This window comes from Ranitomeya imitator, chromosome 5, assembly GCF_032444005.1.
Source record: "Ranitomeya imitator isolate aRanImi1 chromosome 5, aRanImi1.pri, whole genome shotgun sequence".
NCBI lineage: Eukaryota > Metazoa > Chordata > Amphibia > Anura > Dendrobatidae > Ranitomeya > Ranitomeya imitator.
In genome coordinates this window covers 194,936,900-194,958,100 of record NC_091286.1, presented here as the reverse complement: position 1 = coordinate 194,958,100, position 21,201 = coordinate 194,936,900, and the positions used below count along the sequence as shown (strand labels likewise).

The 21,201-nt window shown below is 42.9% G+C and overlaps 1 protein-coding gene across 3 annotated transcripts in view; it reads right to left on the bottom strand.

Annotated features, from left to right (window-relative positions):
- COG2 (component of oligomeric golgi complex 2) overlaps positions 1–21,201 on the bottom strand; it is a 139,143-nt gene that overhangs the window by 61,125 nt on the left and 56,817 nt on the right. For all 3 annotated transcript variants that reach the window (XM_069769462.1, XM_069769463.1, XM_069769465.1), the window contains 3 exons: positions 13,440–13,501; positions 11,147–11,298; positions 7,318–7,512 (listed from right to left, as the gene is read on the bottom strand). In XM_069769462.1, coding sequence (XP_069625563.1) covers positions 7,318–7,512; positions 11,147–11,298; positions 13,440–13,501 — 409 coding nt within the window. The remainder of the gene's footprint in view (positions 1–7,317; positions 7,513–11,146; positions 11,299–13,439; positions 13,502–21,201) is intronic.

The following is a 21,201-nucleotide window of genomic DNA, read 5'->3' as shown; positions in this document are numbered from 1 at the left end:
TCCATTTGCTGCTGCTGCTGCTGTGAAGGCGGCTGCTGCTGCTGCTCCTGCTGTCCTACTTCCATGGTGAAGTTTTTGGACATGAGCGCGTCTTCTGTGGTCCAACCCCCTTTTATGGGGGGACCACTGCACTCCCCGCCTCCTTCGGTGCCCAAATAACCCCCTCCCACTCTCTGCCACGCCGCCGGGGTTCCCTCTCACCGGCCGGCGTTTTCTTCATGGGCGCCGCCATCTTGGATCCGGCGCCCGCCCCCGACATCACGCGGGCACGCCCATTCCCAGCGTGCCTTGCGCGTGACGTCAGACGAGCGACCCGGAAGCGGCCACCGCACCTGGATGCCGGCAGAGAGGGGAGGGCGGCGTGGCAGCCATGGAAGGGAACCCGGCCCTCTGACCATGCTGCCCAACGCCCGCAGAGACCCGGAGGACCCGCGGACGGCACCTCCAGGACCCGAACTCCGACGCACAGGCGCTGCCTGTTCTTCCACGCCGGGACGGGACCTGGGTAAGTGAAACCGCCGTGTTCAGCACAAGGGTCCCTGTCAGGACAGGAAACCCAACTGAATCGACCGAGAGGTACCGCCCTTTTATTTTCAGTAGGGTTTCCTGTCCTGGCTGGGCGGATCCCCTCTCTCAGGTGTGCCGTCATGGGGGAAGGGAAAATGCTGCTAAAATTTTAACTATTCTAACATCAAAAAAACAACAAAAAAAAACGACTTTTCAAGAATGTCGATTTAAAGTAGACATGTCATAAATGTTAATTGCTTTAATTATTCATCATGAAAAAAGCAAATTGACTTTTGTATCTACTGTCATTCTACAGCAATGACAGCTTTTATCTTTCATACTGTACAGCTGGTTTCCAAGAAGTTTGGCCACTAGTGCCAGCCCAGACCCAGGCCAGTGTACACAGTAGCTACAGTCCAGGAGAGAGGTTAACCCTTAACATACCAGCCACCTCTCTCTATCCTATTAATTTCTACACAGCAATTTGATGCTCATCTCTCCCCTCTTTCACAGATCCTGAAAAGCGGACATTATAAATCTTTTAAATTCACCAGCACCTACCATTGGCTATTTTCAGAATGGTTCTGCTATTCAGGGCTCACTCTGCTGTCCAGACTTTTATCTATGTATGTAAATAGTGTAGACTTCAGAACAAACCACTGATGGCTGAATGAGTTGCAGCACAACTTGTGTAGAGCTTTATAGTACTAATGCTACAGCAGCTCTGCTACGCACTAGAACGGTCACTCAAGGAGCAGTGCCCGACCTTTCAGAAACTAGTGAGTAAGGAGACTTCATGACTCTGAACTGCACAAGAGACAACTTGAAAATACATGTTTAATTATTTTGTTTGGTATGACTATTAATTTTAGGGTCATACAGTCAAAGGTTAAAAATTGGTAACTTTTCTACATTTGTCAATTTTTTTATTTCTTACATTTTCCTAAATAAACAAATTCGTATCAACCTAAATTTTCTGCTAGGAAATGTGTCAAAAAAAAATTTCTCAGAATCGATGGGATATGTTGAAGCAATTTACAGAGTTATCACAAAATAACACCTCTGTCTGGAAATATTTGGCTTTGTCAGGAAGGTGAAAACCGATCATGGCGGTAAGGGATTAATGGGAAGGAGAAGATGAGAATTTTTTTTTTCATGAAAGAGAAACAGATGCAACAAGGATTGTAAAAACTGACAGACAAAAAATGGGTCCACACATTGAATAAAACAGATATTTTCAAATATAGGGAACGATAAAAGTATCTTGTAAAACTAATATAATCCACCGTGTGCTAGGGAAATACAGTTTTCAAGGCAAACCAAGGCGTGCGACACATGATTAATATTTTTAATCTCTTCAGTTTAGAATATTTTGCAAAGAGGAGCTGGAAGATACAAGAATGTAAACTGTAAACATGCATTTTTTGTTACAAAATGTTACTTATAGCTGATAGATTGCCCTGAAGATGCTCATTAGGATTGGATGGAATTTCCACAATATGTAAGTTGGTTACTTTCAGAAAAGGTAGATTTTTTTTTTTAAATTCTAGTCTAGATTATATTTGTGCATGGGCAGCGAAAAAGTCATGCGAAAGGATGAAGCAAAAATAAATACATGATTTTAATAAAGCCCAGTATTTTATCTGTCAAAAATAGTCCCCTATGGAAATAGGACAATATACCGTATTAAGACAAGCCTTAGCTACACTTAACTAATGTATCACCAACTTACAATCTTGGATGGAAGTACTGTTAGGCAGCTTTTACACTTGCTGTGTTTTTGTGGCCCCAATAGATTTCTAGGGGGCTGCAAAAACAGCCCGCAAAAAATACATCGTAGCACTGTGAGGGCCGTATATACGGGCGTGAAAAAATATCGAGCTTGCTCGATATTTTTCACAGCTCATGGACATGGCCTCCATTTAAAAGAATGGTACCGCAAAAACAACGGTAGCTTGTTTTTGCGGTATTCCATATTTGCGGATTTTTTTCCCTGCAATTTGTTACAACAGGAAAAAACGTCGATCTGAGGTGGTTATTTGCGGCCCGTTTTTGCGGGAGACCGAAAAAAAATACGGCCTGCAAAAAACCGGCATGTGTAAAAGTACCCTTAAATTGGATAATTTTTTTTTTTAACCTTTCTGCTTAGTAAAAATAGAGAAAAGTACTGCAGTGCGCAGGCGCTGGGCCTCTCTGACCTTTCCCGACGCCTGAGCACTGCAGTACTTTGCTCTGCCCTCAACAGGGTAGAAAAAGTACGCCTGTACTGGAGTTGCAGCGTGAAGACAAGAAGAGTACGTCATCGTAAGAAGATGGGAGGCCCCGGACCGGACCGCGTCGACCATCGTACCGGGACCGCCCTGGGTGAGTATAATCTAACCTTTTTCTCATCTTTTAGGATACATCGGGGGCTTATCTACAGCATTACAGAATGCTGTAGATAAGCCCCTGATGCTGGTGGGCTTAGCTCACCTTCGATTTTGGGGGTGACAGGTTCCCTTTAAGACAGAGCAGGGAGACCTGGTCCTAATGCACTACTCTGTTTTGCAGAACAGCAGGGTAATGCACTGGATGAGTCCCAGACAGAGCGATGTGATGACATTATTGTGCCAGGTCTCTGACTCAAAGGAGTGCATGCCCCGAAAGAATATCACTGTGTAAATTCGATGGGGCCTTGCCGCAGTCTGCTGAAAGACTCACCAGAATCCTGGGTTAGGTGAGTATATGAATTTTTTTGTCTTCATTTTAATAGTACTTGTGGGGGCATCATACAGTGTATATGAGAGCTGTGGTCCCATTATACTGTTTATTTGGGGAGTTGTGAGGGACATTATACTGTATATATGGGAGCTGTGGGGGCAATGCATTTTGTATGTGGGAGCTATAACATTATATTGTGTTTAGGGGGCTCTGGGGACATCATACTGTGTATATGGCAGTTGTACATGGGGACTAGGGACATTATTACTGTAAGTTGGGGGACTCAGGGGACACTTACTGTAAATTCATGGAACATTATAAAATGTTATGGGGGCACTCAGGATATTGCAACAGTGAAAGGTGTATACAAGGGGCATTATTACTTTATACAGGGAAAATGTGAGCAGCTTTCCAGGGCACAAAGGAGGCATGTTCCGTTCTAAGGGCTACAGTGGTTGCATTATGTAATGAACTAAGACGAGCACTGTTTTTGTGACACAACACCTGCAGTAATAGGGACACATATGGAGGCAGCAGGCGCATCAGCATAGTATTAGAAGTTGGTGCAAGTTAGGAATTGATGGAAATGATGCTGGAAACGTGAAAACTGTGTTTTTGGTGTAAACTCCAAAGTTGAGTCGTGTCTAGAAGAAATTATCTTGGACAGATGGAAAAAGTGAACTACTCCATCAGAAAGCGCATCATCTGTAAGTCAATATGTATTACTGTACTGTAATCTCTGGTAACTACGGAACTGGTATTTACCACTATATGGTCACCATATAGCAATAATATCGGTTTTGGTCTTTGTATAGAGATTTATTTTCAATAACAGCACAGTCATCTGCTGAGGTTCCCATAAACCCCCCCGATTAGGGTGTGCCACCACAGTGGTAAACATTCTCAACTGGTTTGGGGCTGATGTTTCGCACCCCCAGAGCTGAACAAAAGATCATCATTAGTGATGAGTGAGTGTACACGTTGCTGGGGTGGTCTCGGAGTATATGTAACTGCTCGGAGATATAGTTTTCGTTGCCCCAGTTGCATGATTTACGGCAGCTAGCCAGCCTGAGAACTTGTGGGGGTTGCCTGGTTGCTAGAGAATCCCCACGTTTTCAAGCTGTCTATAAGCTGTAAATCATGCAGCTGAGGCAACCAAAATGAAATCTCCGAGCACTAACAAATACTCAGAGACCACCCGAGCGTGCTCAGGAAAACCCAAGCAATGAGTATATTTGCTCATCACTAATCATCATGTTAAATCTTTCCCCTGACATCTGCCATATTGGAGTAGAATTATAAAACATACACTGCTGAAAAAAAGGCAACATTAATATACCACATCCTAGATATCACTGAATGAAATATTTTATGCATTACATAGCGGAAAGCGTTTAGGACAATTAAAGATAAAAATGATCAATGAAAATCAAAATTGATATCCCACGGAGGTCTGGATTTGGAATGATGCTCAAAATCAAAGTTGAAAATCAAATGCCTCAAGTCAAGAAAATGATTCTCAGTTGTGTGTGTAGCCTCCACGTGCTTGTACAACCTCCCTACAACGCCTGGGCATGCTCCCGATCAGGCAGAGGATGGTCTCCTGATGGATCGCCTCCCAGACCTGGATTAAAGCATCGGTCCTGGACAGTCTGTGATGCAGCGAGACAATGTTCCAGATGTGCTCGATTGAATTCAGGTCTGGGTAATGGGCAGGCCAGTCCATAGCATCAATGCCTACATCATGCAGGAACAGCTGACTCAATTTAGCCACATGAGGCCTAGCACTGTCATGCATCAGAAGGAATACAGGGCCTACTGCACAATGGGTCTGAGACTCTCATCCCGATACCTACATGTAATGGCAGTAAGGATACCTCTGGCTAGCACATGGAAAGCTGTGCAGCCATCCAAAGAAATGCCTCCCCATACTATTACTAATTCACTGCCAATCCGGTCATGCTGGAGGATATTACAGGCAGCAGAATGTTCCCCACGGTGTCTCCAGTCTCTGTCACATGTGCTCAGTGTGAACTTGCATGAAGAGCACAAGGCGCCAATGTCAAATCTGCCAATCTTGGTGTTCTGTGGCGAATGCCAATCCCCTGCACAGTGTTGAGCTTGTGGATGTCCGACCCTCCTGCCACCCCCATGAAGTTTGTACTAGTATGGCGCATGTCGTGTCCCCCCCTTGATGTGGCATCAGGCACTGAGCCCACATCTTTTCTGGCACATGTCAGCTGTCTTGAACAGCTGACATGTGCTCCTAGCAGCCACGGGTGGAATCGCGATACACCCGCGGCTGTTAACCCGTTAAATGCCACCGACAACAGCATTTAATGTGATTGCGCGTATTCGTGACCCCGTCACATGATCGCGGGTCACCGATGGGTCAGCATGACAACCAGAGTTCTCCAGCAGACCTCTATGGTTGTCAATGCCTGATTACTATGAGCGCCGCTCAAACAAAGCGAACATTTCCGCTACATACATGTGATCTGATCATCGCCTGTACATATACACACACACATATACACACACACATCTGGTATCACCAAATTCAGAATCGCCTGATCTATCAAGCTATATAAAGAATTAATCCGATCGGTAAAGGCAGTAGCGAAAAAAAAAATCAAACCGCCAGAATTACATTTTTTTTGGTCACCGCAACATTGCATTAAAATGAAATAACGGGCGATCAAAAGATCGTATCCATACCAAAATGGTATCATCAGAAACGTCAACTAGGCACGCAAACATAAGCCCTCACTCAGCCCGAGATCACGAAAAATGGAGATGCTATGGGGCTCAGAAAATGACGCAATGTTTATATTTTTTTTTTTATAAACTTTTTTTTTTTTTCACCATTTAAATGAAAAATAACCTATACATGTTTGGTATCTATGAACTCGTAGAACCTGGAGAATCATAATGGCAGGTCAGTTTTAGCATTTAGTGAACATGGTTAAAAAAAAAAAAGTTGTGGAATTGCACTTTTTTTTTCAATTTTGCCGCACTTGGTAAAACCAATGGTGTCGTTCAAAAGTACAACTCGTCCCACAAAAACCAAGCACTCAAATTGCCATATTGACGAAAAATAAAAAAAAGTTATGGCTCTGGGAAGAAGGGGAGCGAAAAACAAACTCAAAAATGAAAAAGGGCTGTGGTGAAGGGTTTAAGCAGACATATGGATGTTAGTGGCCTGTTGGAGGTCATTTTGCAGGGCTCTGGTACTGCTCCTCCTTGCACAAAGGAGGAGGTAGCGGTCCTACTGCTGGGTTGTTGCCCTCCTACAGCACCCTCCACGTCTCCTGGCATCTGCTCCATGCTCTGGACACTATGCTGACAGACACAGCTATCCTTCTGGTCACAGCTCACATTGATGTGCCATCCTGGTTGAGCTGCACTACCTGAGCAACTTCTGTGGGCTGTAGACACCAGCTCATCCTACTGTACAGTACCTCTGTGGGTGACAATGACAAAATGCAAAAGTGACCAGAACAACAGCAAAAAAAGATAAGAATAGAGAAATGGTATGTGGTCAATCCCTGCAGAACCACTTCTTTATATGGGTTGTCTTACTTACTGCCTATCATTTCTACCTGTTGTCTGTTCCATTTGCACAACACAGGAAAAATGTATTCTCAATCTGTGTTACTGGACAGGTTGATTTCACAGAAGTGTGATTGTCTTGGAGTTACATTATGTTGTTTACTTATTCACCTTATATTTTTGAGCAGTATATATAAGATAATTAGTGAGTTAAGTCAACAGTTATCTATATAAAGCGCATTCTATAAAATACAGAAGAAATTTAACTAAGGTTCTGCTTTTTGCCCCTCCTGTTTCGGGTACATAAAAAATAATCAAAATATACAAAATACTATTTAAATACCTACAGTATATTGTAGGTTTACATGCACAGTATATATTTTTCATGTATTTTATGTTTTTCTTTTTTCAAGGTCAAAATACATTAGAGTGTTACAAGATTAATCCAATTTATGAACTTGCTCACCACAAGCACATCTAGAAACAAGAGTAATAAATAACACAATATGCTTGTAGAAAGACGTCATAATAGATCATAATTGTTTGTTTCCGTCTCACCTGATCCATTAGTTTATCTATATCTGCAACAATAAGAATTAGCTGACGTGTTGACAAAACAGAAGACTGGGCATCTGGTGCTGATGCAGTTTGCTGATCTTCAGAACTAAAAGTGGGGGGTACATCTCTCCCACTGGTTGGAATCAAACTTTTGCTCTCAGTTATATTACCTTCTGAAGTGGCACTGGCTGACAACTGGAAGATAAAAAATATTAGTGATTTAGGAAAAATCTATTTACGGTATCTACAAAGTTAGACCCTTTAAAGCGAACCTGTCAGCAGCATTTTGCTAAATAACTACAAACACTGTCGGTAGAGTTAAACTGATTAAAATGTAAAAATTATAAAAATGTTCATCAAAACACAAGTTGTTGCACTGAGAGAGTAGAGATGTCTTTTACAAACTTTTGTGTGGACAAAGAGGTGACAATCTATGTAGGAGTCATAATTTTTTGGTAGGCTCTCGCATTTGATTTTGTAATGAATGTGAATCAATCATGTCAAGTAAATGGTGTACATCAGGGGTGTCAAACTGCATTCCTCAAGGGCTGCAAACAGGTCATGTTTTCAGGATTTCCTTGTACTGCACAGGTGATAATTTAATCACCTACACACATCATCATTACAGCACCTTGTGTAATGCTAAGGAAATCTTGAAAACACGCATGGTTTGCGGCCCTCGAGGAGTGCAGTTTGACACCCCTGGTGTACATGGTTTCACTTAATAGAATAGGTATATAAGGATGTTTTTATGTATTGTTCATATGTCTATGATTAAGAACTTTGTTCGAAACTCGTCAAGCGTTTAGGGGCTGCGTCCCCGCATGATGCTTTATTCTTGACATGAAAATAAAATTTTGAAGATTTTAGTGAAGATACGCCTGGTGCTGGAACTTTTTTTCCTTCCTATGCTATTACTAATGAGTGGTATCCAGCCACTTGTTCCTGGCACCTGTGTTCATCTGGATTCCGGTGAGGTGCCACTAATCCCCTTCCCTGCTCACAGTATGATGTTTGATTAAAATGATACCTGGGGTTAAGAAATCTATTTTTTGGTTCTTGTGTAATCAGTGTTAGAAGTTTTCAGTTAATGATATGCCTGTGCTCCAGGGCAGGACTGTAGGCAGAGTCTTATCTTCCTGCTCTAAGCCAGAGAAACCAAGAAAAGACCTGACCACAGGCCGCCATAAAGCACAAACATCTTCCTCATCATAAAAATAGACTTTGTGCTTTGGGGAGGCCTGTGGTCAGGTCATTTATTGGTTTCTCTGTGGTAGTGCAGGAAGATAAGACTCTGCCTACAGTCCTGCCCTGGAGCACAGGCATATCCTTAACTGAAAACTTCTAACAATGATTACACAAGACGGATTTCTTCACCCCAGGCTCTTCCCACATGCCCTGTAGCGGTGGCAAGTGGGGTAATATTTGTGGGGTTGATGTCACCTTTGTGACCCTGGTGACATCGAGCCCGCAGCTTAGTAATGGAGAGGCGGCTATAAAACACCTATCCATTACTAAACCTATAGTTGAATTGTAAATAAATAAAGACACAGCAAGTATTAAGTATTTTATTTGAAATCAAAACAAATCACACTTTTCCATTTTTATATCCCTCACCTCTCCAACGTTCTGTCCCACACCGTAATCCATGTCTGGGGATAAAAAGTTTTCAACCTGGACGGTGCCAAGATGCGATAGAATTAAAGGATAGACTCAGCTTTAGCAAGGCTGGTTGTTAAATATGGTGGGGGACCCCAGGCCATTTCTTAAATTATTTCAGTGTGGGGACCCCTCTATTCTTGATACCCAACCTTGCTAAAGATGACAGTTGAGGGTTGCAGCCCCCAGCTGTCAGTTATGCCTGGCTGGTTATCAAAAATACAGGGTAACCCACGCCATATTTTATTTTTATTTATTTATTTTGAGCGCGGGTGCCGGCTGATGAATTTTCCCATCAGCCGTTACTGCTCTCACTGTTATTAGCGGCAGCAGGCATCAGCTGATGGGAGCAGTAGTCCCACCAGCTGACGCCAGTGACCTGAGGTAAACTTTTTTGATTTTACTGCCGATAAGAAGCAGTGTTTGCGGCGCTGTCATGCACATGACAGCGTGGAAAACACTGGGTGTTCGAGCATTTAAGTAAATGGGGACTGGGTTCTGTTCGCCCATCTGTAGTCAGATATTATAAAGTAACATAAAAAAAGGACAAGCCAAGCCACACAGTTGTATAAAAATATTTACACTTTATTACTTTAAACTATGACATATACAGACAGTATTATAGATCAGTATTATAAGAGAAAAGAGGGCTAACAGATTTAAAATAGCCAATTACAGCAGGCACAAAAAAATTCTGGAACCTTGCCATGGAAACGACACCGCAAGTAATTTATTTATATACGTAACAACCAAACATCATCCAGTAGAAACAGAAATTGGAACAGGTAATTTAATTTTCATCATAGAGGTTCAGAAGTGTATAATAAGATAATATATACTATATAATAAATTACTCGCTGTGTTATCGCCATGGGAAGAGTCCTGAAATGTTTGCATACACGCTGTAAAGGACTATCTAGATCTGTTAGCTCCCTTTCGCTTTCCTCTATAATACTGGATCTATAATGCTGTATGTATTTGTCATATTTTAAACTAATAAAGTACAAATAGTTTCTGATCAGATTGCGTGGTTTGGCTTTTCTCAATTTTATTATGCATGTAGAATTATGGGTGTCTCGCCTAAAATTTTTTGAGGGTGTATAAGCTGTACATTTTAAATAGTAATCTGGACTTGTAAAGAGGAGGCTGCAAAGTGTTAATCCTGTGATGTTTATGAAAGGATATGAAAATCTAGAGCAGGGATCTCAAACTCGGCTGGTTAAATGGGCTGCAGTCTACGGGCCACATTCCTAGCACGACAACATGACGTTTTCCGTGATAACACTTATTTTTCTAAACAACTTGCTAATCACTTTTTATTTTCTTTTTTGTATGTCAATATAATGAAACCACAAAATTGTAAGCATTTTTTAATTTTTGTTTTTTAACGGTGTTCATTGTATGGGTTATGGGACAGTTTTATAGCTTCGGTCGTTTCAGGCGAAGAAATACTAAATGTACTTTTAATTTAGTTAATAAGCAAATACAGATGACAATGCACAGAATGAAGCACCATTAAACACCTGTGCCCAAACAGGGAATTATATGTAAAGTATTCAGTGCAACAAAATTACATGACCCATATAAAGAACAAAATTGCACAAAAAAGAACAGGGTAACATAAAAAAAAAAAAATGCTTTATTACATTATTAGTAAAAACATGACTGTAACAGAAGGGATAATCAGGTGGTGAAAAATGCCAATAGTGGAACCACAGGTCTGGGCAATTAAGTACACAAGAATGCCATATATCCTCCCCAAACATCTAATCTGTGTATATCCAAAGTGGAATCTATGTTGTTACAGGAATTAAATAGAGCCGTAGGTATAGAGAAAATGGAGGAGTAGGAAGGAAATATCCAGTATAAAGTATTGCCTCAAACCTGGGGTGCCACAGCCGCTACGCACGTTTCGGCTAGTGTACCTTCTTCCGGGAAGGGGGGGGGTCATACTCAGTTGAAGATGACACTGGATGTTTGTGGGCCCCTTTCCTCGATGTGACTGGTTATCATTAGGCCCATTGTCATGGCAGCTCTGGCGCCTTGTAGGAAGCAGAAAGAGGCTTCAGGTGCTCCTGGGGGTTTGAGACCCCTGATCTAAAGGATGCCACTACTGAGTTTATGCATACAGCCATAGGTTCTACCAATAGTCAAAAAAAGAAATCCTCACCTCTTTAATAAATACACAATAACGTGACAGCAGTTGCAAGGTTAGCTTCCAGAAACGGTGGGCAAGTAGTGGTAGGTAGATGTCATCAGACCAACACGCAGTTAGACACGTCCACAAGACATTAGTAACTCTGAGACAATATGCACTTTCAGCTGAAAAACACAACAGCCAACAGAATAAATATAATTACCAACCTATTGTATAAAATGTAATAATAATACATTGGGTTCATTCATTCATTGGGTGGATCGGTGTTTACCCAAGATGAGTATCAGTGATCGACTGTTCTAAAGGTTGCTAATGCCCAATTACATGTGGCTATGTGCAAAAAAGGATTATTGTTAACTAGATGGTGGCCCGATTCTAAAGGTACCGTCACACTAAACGATATCGCTAGCGATCCGTGACGTTGCAGCGTCCTGGCTAGCGATATCGTTCAGTTTGACACGCAGCAGCGATCAGAATCCTGCTGTGATGTCGTTGGTCGCTGCAGAAAGTCCAGCACTTTATTTCGTTGCTGGACTTCCTGCAGACATCGCTGAATCGGCGTGTGTGACGCCGATTCAACGATGTCTTCGCTGGTAACCAGGGTAAACATCGGGTTACTAAGCGCAGGGCCGCGCTTAGTAACCTGATGTTTACCCTGGTTACCAGCGTAAAAGTAAAAAACAAACAAGCACTACATACTTACCTTCCGCTGTCTGTCTCTCGGCGCTCTGCTTCTCTGCCCTGCGTAAGCACAGCAGCCGGAAAGCAGAGCGGTGACGTCACTGCTCTGCTTTCCGGCCGCTGTGCTTACACAGGGCAGAGAAGCAGAGCGCTGAGGGACAGACAGCGGAAGGTAAGTATGTAGTGTTTTTTTTTAACTTTTACGCTGGTAACCAGGGTAAACATCGGGTTACTAAGCGCGGCCCTGCGCTTAGTAACCCGATGTTTACCCTGGTTACCGGCATAGTTGGTCGCTGGAGAGCTGTCTGTGTGACAGCTCTCCAGCGACCAAACAGCGACGCTGCAGCGATCCGGATCGTTGTCGGTATCGCTGCAGCGTCGCTTAGTGTGACGGTACCTTAACGCATCGGGTATTCTAGAATATGCATGTCCACGTAGTATATTGCACAGCCCACGTAGTATATTGCCCATCCACGTAGTATATTGCCCAACCACGTAGTATATTGCCCAGTTACGTAGTATATTGCCCAGTGACGTAGTATACAGCACAGAGCCACGTAGTAAATTGCCCAGCCACGTAGTATATTGGCCAGTCACGTAGTATATTGGCCAGTCACGTAGTATATTGGCCAGCTACGTAGTATATTGCCCAGCCACATATGTCACAGGTTAAAAAATAAAAAATAAACTTATACTCACCTTCCGTGGGCAAACATATACTCACCTTCCGAGGGAGCCCTTGTAGTCATGTCGCCTGTGTGCGGTGCACTCGGCAGCTTCCGGTCCCAGGGTTGGTAACGCAGGACCCGTGATGACGTCACAGTCACATGACCGTGACGTCATGGCAGGTCCTTCTCGCGCAGGACCTGTGATGAGGTCGCGGTCACATGACCGTGACGTCATGGCAGGTCCTTGTCGCATACCATCCTTGCCACCGGAACCTGCTGCTTGCATGGAGCGGTTACCGGAGCGTCGCGAGGAGCGGGAAAGGCGGCGGAAGGTGAGTATATAATGATTTTTTATTTTTTTTTAACATTAGATCCTTTTACTATTGACGCTGCATAGGCAGCATCAATAGTTAAAACTTGGTCACACAGGGTTAATAGCGGCAGTAACGGAGTGAGTTACCCGCGGCATAATGCGGTCCGTTACCACTGGCATTAACCCTGTGTGAGCGGTGACTGCGGGGAGTATGGAGCGGGCACTGACTGCGGGGAGGAAGGAGCGGCCATGTTGCCGCCGGACTACACCCATCGCTGATTGGTCGTGGCAATGGTCGTGGACGTTTTGCCACGACCAATCAGCGACTTGGATTCCATGACAGACAGAGGCCGCGACCAATGAATATCCGTGACAGACAGAGGGACAGACGGAAGTGACCCTTAGACAATTACATAGTAGATATCATCTGCAGCTGTACAGTACATAGCCAGAGCCTGGCCATCGCCTACTGTAGATAAACCTTCTTATTAACACCATCACATATTCACCAACTTTGAAACCTAGCCATTTATTTAGCTACATTATAATATGTAAACCTAATATACTCTTTGCTGTATGGCTGCTTTTAGAGTAACAGTCAATGAGTAGAAGTATTCTTGGAAAGTGATGTTAGGTTCTATACCTGAAGCCTCCTCTTGATTAGAAAGTATTGCAGATTCTAGGCTTCCTGCTATTTCTTTAAACCTAAAGGAGGAAAACAAAATTACGTCAAACATTTACCAAATGCATTTTTTAATTTATGGCTTATTAGCTTCTAAAAATATATTTATAAACATAAATAAACGTCAACTGTGTATACTAGTGTTACCCATCATTCTAATCCTGCATCAGATAAGTCTGAAAACCCTTCCAGACAGGGCATAAAATAGTCCCCACTGGCCAGTGTGAAAACTGCAAGATTTCTAATTTCGCTTAACACAGATTGAGACAAACAAAAAAAGCATTTAAAAAATAAGTAGCTGTGGCACAAAAACCTTATTTAAAGCACCACTTCAGCATTTTATTTTTTGAAGACGGTGACTGGAGAGTAAATTACTAGGGGCAGGGAACTACGATTAATTGAACCCCTCCAGCGCTGCAATAAATAAAAAACCTCATGTGGTGCTTTAAACAATGAGTTTTTTCTTTTGGATTATGTGTTCATTCCCCTTAATGTGTAATGAGGTCCAGCAAAAAGAAACAATCCCAATAATAATAATTATATAGTGTGAACAGAGCTTTAGAACGTTTGGGTGGGAAGATGAAAGCTCATTCACACGCAGGAATTCAATCCATGGTTTTCACGTAGAAACTTGTACCTAGTATAATCTATTGAGCTGTTCACATGTCCGATTACTTTTGTGGACCAAGTGGGTCATGCAAAATTGTGGAGACATATCTGATATTGATCCGAGTGTGGGATCAAAATTGGCAATGCAAGTCAATAGGTCCATGAAAACTTTGGCAGCACGATGACATACGAGTTTGGTTCATTTTTCAACGGACTGCTCGATAAGAAAAGATTGAGAAATTTTTTTCCTCATCAAAGAAAATCTGATTAAACTTCTCAAAAACACTGATGAAATATGTTTTTCTCATACATAAAAAAATGACATCTAATAAAAAAAAATGGAGAGAAGCCAGAAAGAGTCCCCCAGTAGGTATTTCTCCCGCATCCAGCTTGTATTTCAAGCAGCATGAAATTGGGACACATTCCTTCTAAAGAGGACATGACCCAGATCAAAAGTGGCCAGTTTTTGCTTTAATATTAATCTCGCTGCTCCTATTTCTTATTTGTCTTTAATCCCCAATACGGATCTATGAGTCATTTAGTATACACAATATGCAAATTGTTATGGTAATTACATAGGGGGTGTTGCTCAAAGGGAAATTATGGAGAGCAGCCCAACAAATTCCCTGGAGAATCTGGTGAGCAATACCCACTAGGTAAAGATCATAAAAATTAGCATGATGGGGCAGTAAACAAAGGCCCATAACTCTAAAACCTTATTATGGTAAAGAAAGGCCCCAGAACAAAACAAAAAACAATTCTGAGGGTAGCTAGCTGCAGGACTAAAATAAGAACAAAAACTGATCACTTTTGACCTGGTGGCAGGTAGTCTTTGACCAGAAGAAATCTGAGGCTAGACTGGATATCTAGTATGGTTGCACTTTACTGAGGCTCCCATTACAACGCACAATTATCTAACAAATTACTACCATCCAAAACGAGCTAACCCTATAACAAGCACATGCTTCTGACATAGCACATTAATGTGGGTGCCAAAAATGGAACTACTCTGAAGACATAGTGCAAATTTTTGCACAGAAGGCCACATTACCCGATGGCCATCTTGCAGCTTATTGAAGGGAAGACTTCTGCAACACTACTGGACACACCATGCCCTCTGCCTCACTTTATGCTGATAGCAGGCACTGAATGCTGAGGTCCTTCGATAGTAAAACGTGACTGTATGCTATGCAGAGCTCACAGTTAACTCACATCCCAAAGGCGGTGGGGCCTGTTTCGCAGTGTGGTCCACCCACACTCCTACTCCTCCTGACCCGTCCCCAAATCCTGGGACTTGATAGGCCAAGATGCTGTGCATCCTTACAGCAAAGAGTTTCTGATGATCACCAGCTGGAACTGGTGAGCAAGTCTGTTGTTGGCATAAATTCAGTTGCCATCTTGCATATGTGCACAAGCTTTCCCCACTTTTTAAGACAGGAGCAGTAAACAACTCCATACAAGACACCGCTTCATCATCAATGTATACTGATGGCACCCCAGTGCAACCTGGCATCTCAAATTTTCAAACCATACACAGCATTGAAGTAGATTCTGGTGGTGAGAACTGTTGCTTGCAAGTGGAGGACCTTCAAAAAAGGATGAGTTATGTAAACTCATTTTCTTCTCTCGATTTCACTCTTATGTAACCCCTTGTTTTGAACATACACCTTTTTATATCTTGAGGTGTACGCCATTTCTACAATACGATCCTCAAATTGTCAAACCAAGAATGAAAAGTCATGTAACTATGTAAATGATGGAATCGATATGCAAGTGAAAAATGGAAAATAAATGTTCAAAACATCTTGATTTATCCAGTATTGAGCGCCATGCACAGCAATGCATGCACTTTCATGCCTTGGTTGCCTTCAGTGAGGTTAGAAATCATCAAGATTTGCTGCCAGCAGCTCCCTGTGTACAGTCATGGCCAAAATGTTTGAGAATGACACCAAAATTATATTTTCACATGATCTGCTGCCCTCTGGTTTTTATTAGTGTTTGTCTGATGTTTATATCACATACAGAAATATAATTGCAATCATATTATGAGTACCAATAGGTTATATTGACAGAATGAGTTAATGCAGCAAGTCAATATTTGCAGTGTTAACCCTTCTTCTTCAAGACCTCTGCAATTCTCCCTGGCATGCTCTCAATCAATTTCTGAACCAAATCCTGATAGCAGTCCATTCTTGCATAATCAATGCTTGCATTTTGCCAGAATTTGTTGTTTTTTGTTTGTCCACCCGTCTCTTGATGATTGACCACAAGTTCTCAATGGGATTAAGATCTGGGGAGTTTCCAGGCCATGGACCCAAAGTCTCTATGTTGTGTTCCATGAGCCATTTAGTTATCACCTTTGCTTTATAGCAAGGTGCTCCATCATGCTGGAAAAGGCATTGCTGGGCGCCAAACTGCTCTTGGACGGTTGGGAGAAGTTGCTCTTGGAGGACATTCTGGTACCATTCTTTATTCATGGCTGTGTTTTTAGGCAAGACTGTGAGTGAGCCGATTCCCTTGGCCGAGAAGCAACCCCACACATGAATGGTTTCAGGATGCTTTACAGTTGGCATGAGACAAGACTGGTGGTATCGCTCACCTCTTCTTCTCCGAATAAGCTGTTTTCCAGATATCCCAAACAATCGAAAAGGGGATTCATCAGAGAAAATGACTTTGCCCCAGTCCTCAGCAGTCCACTCCCTGTACCTTTTGCAGAATATCAGTCGGTCCCTGATGTTTTTTCTGGAGAGAAGTGGCTTCTTTGCTGCCCTCCTTGAAACCAGGCCTTGCTCAAAGAGTCTCCGCCTCACAGTGCGTGCAGAAGCACTCACACCAGCCTGCTGCCATTCCTGAGCAAGCTCGGCACTGCTGGTAGTCCGATCCCGCAGCTGAAACAGTTTTAAGATACGGTCCTGGCGCTTGCTGGTCTTTCTTGGGCGCCCTGGAACCTTATTGACAACAATGGAAGCTCTCTCCTTGAAGTTCTTGATGATGCGATAGATTGTTGACTGAGGTGCAATCTTTGTAGCTGCAATACTCTTCCCTGTTAGTCCATTTTTGTGCAGTGCAATGATGGCTGCACGTGTTTCTTTAGATATAACCATGGTTAACTGAAGAGAAACAATGATACCAAGCACCAGCCTCCTTTTAAAGTGTCCAGTGATGTCATTCTTACTTAATCATGACTGATTGATCGCCAGCCCTGTCCTCATCAACACCCACACCTGTGTTAATGGATCAATCACAAACGATTTTAGCTGCTCCTTTTAAGGCAGGACTGCAATGATGTTGAAATGTGTTTTGGGGGTTAAAGTTCATTTTCTGGGCAAATATTGACTTTGCAAGTACAGTAATTGCTGTTAAGCTGATCACTCTGACATTCAGGAGTATATGCAAATTGCCATTAGAAAAAATGAAGCAGTAGACTTTGGAAAAATTAATATTTGTCTCATTCTCAAAATTTTTGTCCATGACTGTAGCTGCCGACCAACGATGTATGAGATGTGCTTGATAGGAGTCGACCATTAATAACCTCACTGATCGCATGTCAAGGCGTGAGTGAGTGCATGCATTTCTGAAAATGATGCCCAGACTCAATTAATAAATCGTCATCTTTTGAAAGATTTGTTTACATTTTTAAATCAATGCATATCATTACTGTGTCTATTAAGCCTGTGATTTCCATAATTCCATTACTTTTCCTTTTTTGTGTTGCAAATTCAATGTTGAGGAGTGTCTAGGAGCAGATTATGGTAACATGCAAGGTGCCATGAATCTTTTCATTTTAGCATTTAAAATTCTTATTCTGATTATGATTTGAGTCAATAAGGCCTTTAAAAATTTTTTTAAAAAAGGAGCCATATTCCGAGACCCCTAGAGTTTCGATTTTTCGGTATCTGGGGCTGGGTGAGGACTTATTTTTTGGTGCGGAGCTGACATTTTTATTGATACCATTTTAGTGTAGATCTTTTTATCACCCATTATTGCATATTAATGCAATGTTGTGTCAACCAAAAAAGTCTGACAGCTTCCTTTAAAAGCAAACCTGTTAATTCAAAAATTAGATACAAAATGTACATCAGCGGAGAATATGACCAGAATAACATGAAAGGAGGGATCCTGGTCATGTAATTTTGATGATATCTTCCACTGATGTATGTTTTTTCATCTAATTTTTAAACAAACAGGTTTGATTTTACTGGAAGTTGTCAGACTGCTGGAACATTTACCTTGGACTTATATATATATATATACTAGCTATTGAACCCGTTCTACACCCGGGTGGCGAGCATTTATATTCGTATATGGTCTCCATCCTGGTATGTGTTGCTTCCATCCTGCGCCCTAATCTTGTCATGTGCTGCTACCATCTTGCGCCCCCATCTTGTCATGTGCAGCCCCATCCTGTGCCCCCATGCTGTCATGTGCTGCTCCCACCTTGAGCCCCCATTCTGTCATGTACTGCTCCCATCCTACGCCCCAGTTCTGTCATGTGCTGCTCCTATCCTGCTCCCCCATCCTGTCATTTGCTGCTCCCATCCTGCGCCCCCGTTCTGTCATGTGCTGCTGCCATCCTGCACCCCGTTCTGTCATGTGCCGCTGCCATCCTGCACCCCCGTTCTGTCATTTGCTGCCCTATTCTGTCATGTGCTGCTCCCATCCTGCGCCACCGTTCTGTAATTTGCTGTTCCCATCCATATGCCCCATACGCTGCTCCATAAAGGTTGATAGCCCCCATAAGATGCTCCATAGTATATGCCCCGTATGCTGCTGCGATATATATAAAAAAAAATAACATACTCACCTATCGTCGCTGGGCACCGAGTGCTGGAGGGCCTGAGCAGGCGGCGTCACCGGCGCGCTGTGGGGGTCAGGTGCCGGAGTCGCTGCTAGCTCAGGCCCCTGACACTTGCTATATTCACCTGGCCCTGATCCCGTGCTGCGCGCTGCCGTCTTCCGGGTCCTCTGGCTGTGACTATTCAGTCAGAGGGCGGCGCGCATTAAGCGCGTCATCGCGCCCTCTGAACTGTACGTCACAGGCAGAGGACCCGGAAGACGGCGGCGCGCAGCGGTGGAACGGGGACAGGTGAATATACTCACCCTCCTGGCACGTCCCTGCTTCTCCGTTGGAGATCGCGGTGTGCGTTCAGTGCTTACGCATACCGGCGCTTGCGCAGTCTATAAAGACATCGGACAGAGTGACGCTCCCAGCGTTATAGGATATATATATATATATATATATTATATATATATATATATATATATATATATATATATATATATATATATATATATATATATATTATATATATATATACATATATACATACATACATACATATATATATATACACATATATATATATATATATATATATATATATATATATATATATATATATATATATATATATATATATATATATATATATATATATATATTAGCTGGTGGCCCGATTCTAACGCATCGGGTATTCTAGAATATGCATGTCCACGTAGTATATTGCCCAGCCATGTAGTATATTGCCCAGCCACGTAGTATATTGCCCAGCCACGTAGTATATTGCCCAGCCACGTAGTATATTGCCCAGCCACGTAGTATATTGCCCAGTTACATAGTATATTGCCTAGTCACGTATTGCCCAGCCACATAGTATATAGCACAGCCCACGTAGTACGGTATATTGCCCAGCCACATAGTATATAGCAGAGCCACATAGTATATTGCCCAGTCACGTAGTATACAGCACAGAGCCACGTAGTATAGAGACTTAAAAAAAAACAAAAAAAACATATACTCACCTATAGCCCGTTGAAGTCCTCCTATATTTACCATCCGCCGCCATTGCAAGCGGCAGCTTGCGGTCCCGTCCCAGGGCTGGTGTGAGCAGGACCTATGATGACGTCGCAGTCACATGACCGTGACGTCACGGCAGGTCCTTGTCCCACACCAGCCCTGGGACGGGAGCAGAAGCTGCCGCTTGCAATGGAGCGGTCGCAGGAGCGTGGAGAGGAGCGAGAAAGGTGGCGGAGGGTGAGTATAGCAGGTTTTTAAAAAATTATTTTTAACATGACATTTTTACTATTGATGCCGCATAGGCAGCATCAATAGTAAATAGTTGGGGACACACATGGTTAATAGCAGCAGTAACGGAGCGCGTTACACCGCGGGCCGTTACCGCTGCCATTAACCCTGTGTGAGCAGTGAGCGGAGGGGATTATGGAGCGGGCGCCGGGCAGTGAGTGCAGGGGAAGGAGTAATCGGACTGTGCCCGTCGCTGATTGGTCGCGGCAGCCATGACAGGCAGCTGCCGAGACCAATCAGCGAACGAATAACCGTGACAGAAGGACAGACAGACAGACGGAAGTACCCCTTACACAATTATGTACCGTATATACTCGAGTATAACATAGTAACATAGTAAGGCCGAAAAAAGACATTTGTCCATCCAGTTCAGCCTATATTCCATCATAATAAATCCCCAGATCTACGTCCTTCTACAGAACCTAAGAATTGTATGATACAATATTGTTCTGCTCCAGGAAGACATCCAGGCCTCTCTTGAACCCCTCGACTGAGTTCGCCATCACCACCTCCTCAGGCAAGCAATTCCAGATTCTCACTACCCTAACAGTAAAGAATCCTCCTCTATGTTGGTGGAAAAACCTTCTCTCCTCCAGACGCAAAGAATGCCCCCTTGTGCCCGTCACCTTCCTTGGTATAAACAGATCCTCAGCGAGATATTTGTATTGTCCGCTTATATACTTATACATGGTTATTAGATCGCCCCTCAGTCGTCTTTTTTCTAGACTAAATAATCCTAATTTCGCTAATCTATCTGGGTATTGTAGTTCTCCCATCCCCTTTATTAATTTTGTTGCCCTCCTTTGTACTCTCTCTAGTTCCATTATATCCTTCATGAGCACCGGTGCCCAAAACTGGACACAGTACTCCATGTGCGGTCTAACTAGGGATTTGTACAGAGGCAGTATAATGCTCTCATCATGTGTATCCAGACCTCTTTTAATGCACCCCATGATCCTGTTTGCCTTGGCAGCTGCTGCCTGGCACTGGCTGCTCCAGGTAAGTTTATCATTAACTAGGATCCCCAAG